Below are 10902 nucleotides of genomic sequence, written 5' to 3' on the forward strand. Positions count from 1 at the left end.
CAGGGCGTGGTGGGGCTCTGATGGGGGGGTGCTGGGTATGTTACCCACTCAGCTCCCACCCGCTGAGTAGCTCTCCTGCCCAGGTGGTGTTCTGGACTCCGGGCTGGCGCCCTACTCTGGCCTCAGCGTGGGGCACAAAGCCTGATGCTGGGACGGGTCTGCCTCTAGGGCCACATTCTGGGCAAAACGGGCTTGTCAAAGGCTTTGAAAAGTGGATTCCCATTCATTCAGTGAGAGTGTGGGGTGGCCTAGCTTTGGGGGACTCCCCTCCTTTGGGGATCCCAGTAGACAAATGCCACAGAGCTTGTGCTTTAGTGGACGTTACCGAAGAGAAGATGGAGGATGCTGATGGTGGCAAGCAGCCTGGGAAGGTGTTCAGCGACACGTGCAGTGTGAAACAAGGCGACAGGCATGACAGGGAAGGGGAGCCGCCACAGAGCCAGACAGAGGTGGGAGCAGACCTGGACTGTGGTGGGAGTACTAGGAAGGGAAGGAAGAAGGGCTTTCTTGTAGGGTGAGGAAGAGATGCAAACCTGTCAGAGCCTAGTACCGTGCCTGGCACACAGTAGGTGTGCACTCAGCAGCTGTTGAACGGATGAATGAATTACGCTTCTGTTGGGCAGAGAACGGTTGAAAGGGGCCCAGGGTGGCATCTGAGGACACCTCCAGCAGTCCAGGCAGTGAGGAGGGGAAGGTGCCCACGCTTGGACAGGGGAGAAGCCCAGTTATTTCCTGCTACGTGACTGGCGACGGCGCCAGAGGAACATTCACATCAGGAAACATGAAAACAATCGCAGAATTAACAAGCCAACGTGTAAAACGTCTCAATACATCTAAATATGTCAGTTCATGGCATGTCTGTGTAAATAACTGATTTTCTTTCATGGATTGTACCTGAGAAACTGTCAGTGTTTTTTTTTAATACTTCTTTGTTACTTTTCGGTGGTCAAACTTACTAGAAGTGTGAAATCAGAGTGCAGCATCAGATTGTAGCATGAACAGAAGTCTCATATAATATACAGTCTATCATATACTCTATACGATAGACCCATATCTATGTAGGTAGATCAGTCTGCATCATACTTATCTAATAGACAGAGTCTACTATCATCATGGAAATGGTAGCCTGAATTTGCAGAAGTAGTTTCTCTTCCATGCATGGAGCAATGAAGCCAAACTAACAGACAAAAGCGTTAAACACTAGATGAGTAGAGTATGAATCTGCGTAGATTAAGGGAATCATGACCAATTCATATAATTAAAAACATTAAATAAAATGCCAAAGGTGGTTGATTCAATCATCAATAGAAAAACTGTCGACCCGTGAGCTCATTCCTCTCATAAAACCGCCTCTGACCGCTGTGGTGGGCACGCCTGCTTGGCACGAACATGCTTGCGGCAAGACCACCCAGCTCGGAGGAGGGACAGTTACTGCGTGCATGGAAGGAGGCACCCAGGAGAGCCCAGAGCTGCCCTGCATGCTGTGTCCTGCCTTGAGGACCATGGAAGTGCGGGCAGAGAGGCCGCAAACTGCCCTGAGATGGGGTGGTTTGGAATCCACGTTCAGCCAACAGTCCTATTTCCTGGCCTGGTCTGGACATGGCTACTAATAACAATCCCTGCATCTGCAGGAGCGAAGAGTTCCCAAGCACCACCCCTGGCCGTGGGCACAGACCCGCGAGGTGGGGCTTGTGTTGCTGACCTCCTCCTGCAAGGAAAGTCCCCCATCGTCACCTTTGTTTTCACAGAAAGCACTGAAGTCACGCGCCCAAGGTGCCAGAACAGCAGGAAGCTGAAGCGCAGCCTGGGGGTGTTGGGTACCTTTGTTCCCTGCCCCCCACCCTCGCTGCGATTGCTCTGGACAGAGGCCCAGAAACAAGGGCCTTACCACTTACTGGCCCTTTCGCTACTCTGGCACCTCGATGTTCCTGGTACCTCAAGCAACAGTTTCGTTTTCTCCATTTGGCAGACAGCTCAAGGCCATCAAGGGATTCCTCAGCTCCAGGTCACCCAACTGGTGAATGATCACCTTGGGGTCAGACTCGCCAACCTATTTCCTTTCACCAGACATCAGTACAGGAGGGGAAATAGGAAAAAAGAACAAAACAGAGGAAGCCCCGGTGAATCACTCATTTTTGTATTCTGAGTCACCGCGGACGGCACCTCTTGATTCCGGGGCACAGGAACACCCCTGAGCGCAGGAGCATCTGCATGGAGGTGTGTGCATGCAGGCACCAGCACGTACGCACAGCGGGGAGTGGGGAGGAAGCCCCATGGCTTCACCCCAGTGTGGGCAAGTTTACTCAGCAGCGGCAGTAAAAGTCCCTGGGAGCCCTGGGCCCAGTGCTACTCGCTGCCAGCTGCTCCATCACAACATAGGGAGAGTTTTTAAAAATTCTGATGTGCTGGGGCCTCCCTGGTGGTGCAGGGGTTAAAGACGGAGCTGTCAAGCTACCACAGCCACAGCGGCCTGAGTTCGAGCCCGGCCAGGGAGCTGACCCACATGGCACGGCAGACCTTTTGACTCCCTGCTGCTCCCCTCAGCAGTGTATGTTAGTTCATCCGCCTGTTCTGCTCCCCACCCTGTCTCCGAGGAATCCTCTCACCCACCCCCCACATCTCTGACTTACACCCCAGTTCTTGTATGGATAAATAAATACATCTTGTAAAAAATATTCTGATGCCTGTACTGTGCCCCAGAATATGGTGGTGGACCTGGGCTTTGGCATTTACTTAGTTTTTTTGCCTTAAGATTTTAAAATCCGGCCCTCCCTGATGGCGCAGCGGGTTAAAGCACAGCATTAAGAAGCTAAAGCCACTTCCGCATGAGTTCGATTCCCGCCTGCCCTGGAGGTGACCACATGGCGAGGCAGACCTCTCCTGACCCGCCCGCTGCTCCCCTCAGCAGTGGACTTCATTGATCTGCCTGTTCTGCTCCCCAGTCTGTCTTTGGTGAAGCCTCTCGCTGCCCCTGAACCTCTGGCCTGTACCCCAGTTCTGTATGCACAAATAAATAAATCTTTAAAAAAAGATTTTAAAATCCCCCAGTGAATCCAATTTGCAACCAAAATTGAGACGCACTGTGTCTCGAAGTTGCTCAGACTCCAGTGAAGCTTGGGGGCATGAAGGACAGTGAGGTGATGCTGCTGGCTCTGACCTGCCTGCCTGCCTGCCAGCCATAGAGGGAAACCAGATGTACTTACCTGCGACAGCTGCAGGTGGGTGCAACAGCACCTCGAACACTCCCTCCCCATTCAGTCTCTTATCACTAATGGAAGGACCAGCTCCCTGCTGCTGGGGAAGCTGACTCAGTCTCCTTTACCATCGCCTGTCTAATCGCGGGTTTCCAATCCAGGCATGTCCCGGAGAACTTACTTCTTAAGAAGGGTTTCCAAAACCTTGTTCTAACAACTGGTCCTTCACTCCTGCACTCACACCCCTGATGGGCTGCTACCTTCTTGGAGACAGAGAAGGTGGATCATGCATTGTTATACCCCATGGTTGTATTATCACTCACCTAAGTTCAATATGTGAATGAATCAATGGGTGGGTGGTTGCATGGATGGATGGGTGGGTGGGTAGATGGATGGATGGATGGGTGGGTGGGTTGGTGGGTAGGTGGATGAATGAGTGGGTGGGTGGATGGATGGATGGGTGAGTGGGTGGATAGATGGATGGATGGGTGGGTGGATGTATGAATGAGTGGGTGGTTGGATGGATGGATGGATGGATGGATGGATGGATGGATGGATGGATGGATGGATGGATGGATGGATGGATGGATGGATGGATGGGTGAGTGAGTGGATGAATGAGTGGGTGGTTGGATGGATGGTGGGGGAGTGGGTAGATGGATGGATGGATGGGTGGGTGGGTGGATGGTGGGAGGATGAATGGGTAGATGGATGTGAGATGGGGTGAGCTCTAGTGTTCACTGGACTCCTACTACTAGGCACTCAATATTTCAGCTACCCAAACACTTAGATACCTTTGTTACATTTTTCTTGATGAGGAAATTGACACTTAAGAAGTAAGTAGCCTATCTAAAGTCATAGTCCCAGTTAGTGATAGTGTCTCATGTTTCACTTAGGGAGCCAATCTCAGAAGACCTGTGGAAATTGCTTCCTCCTGAGTCTTTACACTGAGTGGGTCCTCTGAGCCTGGAACTAGATAGCCCTGCCCTCCTTGAGGACTGAAATCACAGCTAGCTGCACTGGGGTAGAGTTAAAACAAAGCAAATCAAGCTAACCAGGGTGGTGAATCACATTTGAAGCCTTCCTGCATTTCTTCGTTTATTCTCAAGAACCCCGTGAGGCTGATTTTATCAAGCTCCTTAAGTGATGCGTCCCAGGTCACGTAGCCAGCATTTGGCAGCGCCAGGATTCCAACCAAATCTGCCTGCTTGTAAATTTCATGATCCTTTTGCAAACCACACTGCCCTGGGGCCTGACCCCACTGCATTGAATGCAGACTAGTGTTTGGACACCCCAAATAGCCAAAGCATCTAAGTCAGAGGTCATTCTCTACCCACTGATGTTTCATTTGGCCAAAGAAATGTTAAAAAAAATATTTTTGGAGCACGTTGCTTGCCAAACATTTACAAATCAGGCACAAATCTGGATTGTGGCAGCAGAACACCCTGGGGGAGACTGAGCTCACTTTCCTGCCTGCTGACAGTGGCTGGGCCCCGGGAGAGGTGACCCTGCCTGCCTGAGCTTGCGTTGGACAGCTTGCCACAGTGCCCACCTAACTCTTGAAGGGTAAATGCCAGAGTCGAAACTGCTCCTTTTATGTCCTGCCTTGCCCTGACTTACTGAATTTGCTCCTCTGCCAGGGTAGATGCAGCCTGTCCTGGAAACTATCCATTGGTTAAGTTGGCCGTTCGCTAAAATATTGTCTATTTGGAGGGACCCTTCCTGCTCTTTCCTCTCTGGCCCCGAGTGCCTTCCCCTCCATCTCTCAGACCTTGATTTCTCTTCTTTCTTGCACTTTGGTCTCATGAACTCAGACACTATATCAGCTTTTTGAGAAGCTCAGCTGAACCCTAGTGAATAGCACGTGTCTGTCCACATAGACCATGGCTGAGTGTGATCTGTGTATCTGTGACTCTGTGTCTGTGTGCACGTGTGTGTAGTGGGTAAGTGACTGCATGATTTAAAACCTACCTGGACAAAAAGAATTTACTGTGTAAATAATTTTGAAAAGAAAAGGCTTCTTATGGTAACTCCCTTTTGACAGTGGGTACAAACATTGAAAACCTCTGAGACTATTGTTTAGCTATTCAGTCTGGTGTCTGCAAACCTATATGACCAGGGAAGGCCTGACAAGTGAACTACCAATTAAAATCCCCTGCAGACCGACTATACAAGGGAAGGTAATACTCAAGACTCATGATGAGGGGAAATAAGAGGCCATAGCGAGTGAAGGCAGGACTTGACATAGAGAGAGGGGTCAGGGAGGTGGTCTTCCTGGCCCCTGGGGTGGGGGGGAATGCGGGCAGGTGGATGGCTTCAGCATGTGCCTGATCTCTGGGTTCACGAGAAAATGTCTATGTGAGTGTGGTGCCTGGCACAGGGCAAAATGTCAATACAGCTTTAGCGATTAGTCTAATTGCAGTGAACACAATTACCTCCTTAATGACCTGAAGAACAGCTATAAAGAGAATGGAAATGAGACCATGTCCTCTAACTAGTAGTGGTTCTCATGCAGGAAGACTCCGCCAGGTCTCCTTGCTGGGTGTGGGAGGGGGTCTATGAATGGCTATACACTCTCACATCTCAGCATGCACGAGAATCACTGGAAGCTTGTTCAGGCTCTAAGTCCCATCTCTACTTCCAGAGACTCTGACTCCATAACCCTGGGGTGAAGTTCTAGAAAAGCATATTTTACCAACACATCTGATGATGCTGTGCAGGTTGTGTGGTAAGTTCTCTTTGAACCCACTGTTTTGTGGAACTAATAATGAGTCTCAGTAAAAGGAACAAAGTAGAATGAGTGGAGAATCAAAGGTAGTCACTTCGAAAGCTGGACAGATGATGTGTTGGTCTGAAAGTAGAAGTATGAACTAATGATAAAAGAGCAGAAGCAACCATGAAATAACTACAAGGTACAGACAGGATGACCTAACTTAGAATTAAGTGTATAAACCTCATGAGAAATCTGCCTTAGTTAACAGAATGGGTTCACGAAGGATGAGAGACATGCTGTGTGTGAATATATAACAAGGTGCATGGAATCATGGTTATGGGGAAGATTTAATTCAACACGAAGAGAAGGATGGTGTTCTTGAGTTAATCAAGCTTTGTGTTAATCAACTTTTTAGAAGTTAAACTACTGGGCCAAGATGCCTAGTCACTTCTCTCCATACATGTTAGGTCATGTATCTTGGATAAATGCTAAGATGATTCACACTAGGTGAATATCGATCCAGAGAGAAACAGAAGACAAGACATCCCCCAAAATGAGGCCTCTGAGGAAAAAAGAAGAGGAAACAAACAAACAAACAAAACACAGCCCCTTTCCTAACACAGGTTATTATAGAGATAAAGAGTAAAGAAAAAGCAAAGGCAACTAAAGACCCCAGGGAAAACAAAGGCTCCACAAGGACGGAAATTCAAGCAACTGTACCTTCTCGGGCTGCAGCAAACAATAGTTACATAGATAAAATATTGAATATACTGAATTATTGTATAACCTAAAAGTGTGACAGCAATAATGGAAGAGAAGGAAGGTGGCAGGTAATACCGAGGAGCTAAATCAACTATAAGATAAGATCATTCATAAATTATCCAAAATTGACATCCGAAGTCAATCAAGATTTAACAGCAGGCATGCATTATATAGTGGTGACCACCAGAAGAAAGGACTGAAAAGCTAAAAGTTACTAGTAGCTGGGAAAATGTGGGTGGATGGCAGGAAGGGATGAGGGCAGGCTGCTGGGTTTATTTTCTCACTGCTGCTGAGGGGTTTGATGCCAAAGCATTTGAATTGACAATAACACTAAAGTGCCCAGAGCTCTCCAGGAGGCCCTGAGAGACTATGGGCATCAGCAAATAAGGAAACTGGGCAAAGGCTCTCCTTTTCCCCGGGGTCAGCCATACATGCAGCTCTAGGGCTGAGGAGAAAGCAGGAGGCCAGTTCTAGAGGCAAGAGGCATGCTGACACTGCTGCCTCCCCGGCATGGCTCTGCCCTTTAATCACAGACTGGCCAGAGAGAAGGCAGTGGGGGAGGGCCCTGACCCTTAGGGGGGTGCTGGGAGGCTGGAAGGTAGGAGGGTCTCACTTACGTGCACACACTCCTATTGCGTACCTCGGGCGGTCCCCACTGTAGTCACAGTAGAGGCCCCGGTGGGGGTCACAGATGGCGGCCTCTGTGCAGTTGTCCCCGAGCTGCTGAGCACACACCTTACAGCACTCACAGCCATCTGTGATGAGACTGACCCCCAGCGGGCAGCGGGGCGGTGACGGTGGGCATTCACAGGGCCACTTGCAGAACTGGGGGCGTGAGGTGTCCTCCAAAGGTGCCGTGGTGAAGGCCATGGAGGTAGCAGCTGGGGCGAGGTCCTGTGGGGGAATGACAGCGGTAAGGGGGGGCTGCCAGGCAGGCAGGGCATTCAAGGCGCAAGGGCTTGCAATCACCTTCCCGTCTTTATAGTGTTCAAAAGCCTTGCATGACGTATTTTTCTCCGTGCTTTGTTTTGAGATACCATGGTGTCCCATCCCCTTTCTTCTCAAACCCAGTAGGACCAAGAAGCCTGGAGTTCAAAGGCAACTGCTTGACTCCAGCTGAGTGGTGGCTCTTCATGCAGTTCCCTGTGGCTGAAAAGCTCTTCCCACCTCTCTTCACTGGCACCTCCTGCTCAGGCTGCAGCTTAAAGACCCAGCCCTGAGCACACCCCTGGGCCCAGGGGTCCCTAACAGGCCCTGACAGACACTCTGCATGTTAGTAATTAGCTACCTGCCTGTGTGTCCTGCAGGGTAACACCTGTGAGCCTGGGGGGCACAGCTGGCTTGGCCCCCACAAAGTGTCTGACCCATGGTAGTACCCAAGAAGGAAGTCTGGCTCTCATTTGTCCAGATGTCACTGAACTTCTCCCTCCTTTGGGGAGAGACAGGTGGCTTCTCTCCGGAGCCAGAGATAGAGACCCAGGATGGCAGAGAGATGCTCGTGTCCTTTCATTGTCCTGGCTGACGTGGCTTGAGGAAGCCTGGCTGGTAGGAACAAGGAGTCCTGAGGGTAGGCAGCACTCGTCCTCTCCACCCAGCAGCCATTACTTTGCCTCCCCTTGTGTGCTTTTCCTCAGAGACACAACACAACAAAACCCCCAAACCCTCAAGTCATTGAAACCAAGCCCCCAGCCCCTCCCCAACAATGCACCCTTTTCTGACTACATGGAGATTCATTGTCTGTCTGTGACCCTAGAAGACTCAGAACCTTGTGAGTATTCATGGACCCCCCTCTGACCAATTCCCAGGTCCTCAGAACATGTTCGTGGTAAAGGAAATAGAAAAGCCCTCTCCTCCAGGAAGCCTTCCATGCTTTCCCCAGATCATGTTAGCGAGGCCCTCTTCCCTCTTGGAGTGTGAACTTGGAAAGGGCAATGTCTGTACCTGATTTCTATGTACTTGAGACACAGAACTTTGTGGGGCTACCTGTTGGCAAGGGTATGGGATTGTCGGTCACCGTGGGGCTGTGGCGTCACTTGATATTCAGAGACCCTGCCGAGTCCTGGAAGGTCGCCCTCATCTTCGGTTGAATGTGAATGCCAAGAGAACAGGTAACTGTTCCATGTGGCCTTGGGAAACTTCCTGAGCCACAGCTTCCCCATCTGCACTGCAGGGATGTCATGTCTCTCTTTGGGAGCTGCTGGGGGGTTAGGGACATGAGCACCGAGATGCCTGGAACTCCTCCCTGCCCTCACTGCCCAGCTGGACAGTGAGCTGAGCTTATGGCTATGACCTGGCGGGATCCCTTCTTCACATGGTCTCTGTCCACTCTGCTGTCTCCAACCAGTTTGAAGTCCCCCAGAAGGAAGCCTCCTTTCCTGGTACCTGCTGGGTGCCCCAGGAATGCAGCTCCCCAGGCATGAAGCTCGCAGCAAGGTCCCTGGGACCTGGAAGCCTGGGATGGAGGGCTGGGTGCTCGGCCAGTGAGCCCAGCCCTGGCTGTTGGCGCCATCTAGTGGCCAGACCCTTCCCACCCCCAGACCCAGTCCCAGTCCCAGTCCCAGTCCAGGGGAGAAGGTCCTTCACCAGAGCTGCACCCTGGGAAAGACCCAGGGTCTCGGGGTGCCTGCCCTGCGGCAGGTAGCTGCCTGGTTCCTGGCCTTGGGCGGCCAGCGCAGTGGGGATGCAGATGGAGTCACACATCCCACATCGCACGGAGGGTGCTTAGGGAACACTGACTGTGCCAGGCCCCACGGGAGCAAAGGCACCCAGCCCCTGCCCTGCCCTCACTAGCCATCTGCTTGAGGCCAGGGGGCACCGCGGTGGTGGCTGGGATCGGGGAGGATGACCTGGCACCCACCTTTCATCCGTCCTTCCTTCCCCTGCCCTCCCACCCAGGCCTCCGGGCAGCTCTGCCTCGAGCCAGGCCAGTCCTGGGTGCTGGCCTGCAGCGGGGACATTGCAGAGGCACCAGGGACCTGCCTGAGGGTCTGCAGGGCTGGAGAAGCGACTGTGAGCCGACAGACTAGACCCGTGGGGGCCCATAGCGGCCTCCGGCTTCCCCCATAAGCTGTGGCCTACAGCATGTGTCTGAGAGGCGGGCGTGGAGGTGACCCCTCAGCCAGATGACCCCGCTCCCTGCTCAGCTCTCACCCCCAGACCCTGCCCCGCCCGCCGCCCCCAGGGCGCCTCCTAACAGCCAGGGCCACCACCAGAGGCCTCCCACAGTTAATCCTATATTGAATCAACCCAAAAGCTTTAATAAACACCAAACTGGCCACTGTCCCCTGACTTCCAGACAGCAGTGGGCTGGGATTTTCCAGGGCCTTCTGGAGGCAACAGAGGTTGCAAACCACTGACCTATGGATCTTGTTAAAAGACAGATTAAGGGCTCTCCCTGGTGGTGCAATGGGTTAAAGCAGTGCATTATGAAGCTCTCGTAAGCCACTGCAGCACGAGTTCAATCCCTGCCCTGGAGGTGACCCACATGGCGTGGCAGACCTCTCCTGGCCCGCCCGCTGCTCCCCTCAGCAGTGTACTTTGTCGATCTGCCTATCCTGCTCCCCACTCTGTCTCTGGGGAATCCTCTCACCGCCCCTGCACCTCTGGCCTGTACCCCAGTTCTGGATGCATAAATAAATAAATCTTAAAAAAAAAAAAAAAGGCACCCCTCTGAACATGTGTCTCCACTCCTTCTAAGCTGAGCGACTCCTGGAGCTTTTCACCCTGTCCCACCTCCTCAGGGCCCAGTGCTAGGCTGGCAGGTGCTGGCCTCTCTCCTCCCCCATCCTCCCCTGCCACAACACCCCCCCACCCCAAGCACTCAGTGGCTCAGTGGGCTCCACTCTCCGCTTTGGGGAGGTTGCACCTACCTACTCCACCAGGGGGCAGAGTTGAGACAGAAATGACCTGAGAGGGCAGGGGAGGGTTTAAGACAGGGGTGTCCTTCCAGAAGCCAGTTCCTTTTTTTTTTTTTTTAACTGAAAAGAGAGGCCGCGTGTGTGGGAGAGTGGGTGAATATGACCAGGGCTTGAGCTTAGCTCTACAGTTGCCCATGTCCAGCTCACCTCAGTGATGCTTTGTTCTTAAGTTTCTGGTGCAACAGTGGTAACCACCTGTGAGCGGGGAGACTTGGTTTTCTGAGCACCCCCTAGGAGTGTACCCCTAGGGAGCCACTCCCAGGCGCCCTCAGTTCCTAGCTCTGATCCTGAAGTCTCCTGGCTCTGGGTTTGAAGGA

At 52.1% G+C, this 10902-nt stretch overlaps 1 protein-coding gene across 2 annotated transcripts in view; it reads right to left on the reverse strand.

The window, feature by feature from the left end:
• WISP1 (WNT1 inducible signaling pathway protein 1) overlaps window positions 1-10902 on the reverse strand; it is a 23404-nt gene that overhangs the window by 7024 nt on the left and 5478 nt on the right. For both annotated transcript variants that reach the window (XM_004679580.2, XM_004679581.2), the window contains exon 2: window positions 7286-7562. In XM_004679580.2, the coding sequence (XP_004679637.1) occupies window positions 7286-7562 (277 nt within the window). The remainder of the gene's footprint in view (window positions 1-7285; window positions 7563-10902) is intronic.

This window comes from Condylura cristata, unplaced genomic scaffold (assembly GCF_000260355.1).
Source record: "Condylura cristata isolate star-nosed mole 26May11 unplaced genomic scaffold, ConCri1.0 scaffold00009, whole genome shotgun sequence".
Taxonomy (NCBI): Eukaryota; Metazoa; Chordata; class Mammalia; order Eulipotyphla; family Talpidae; genus Condylura; species Condylura cristata.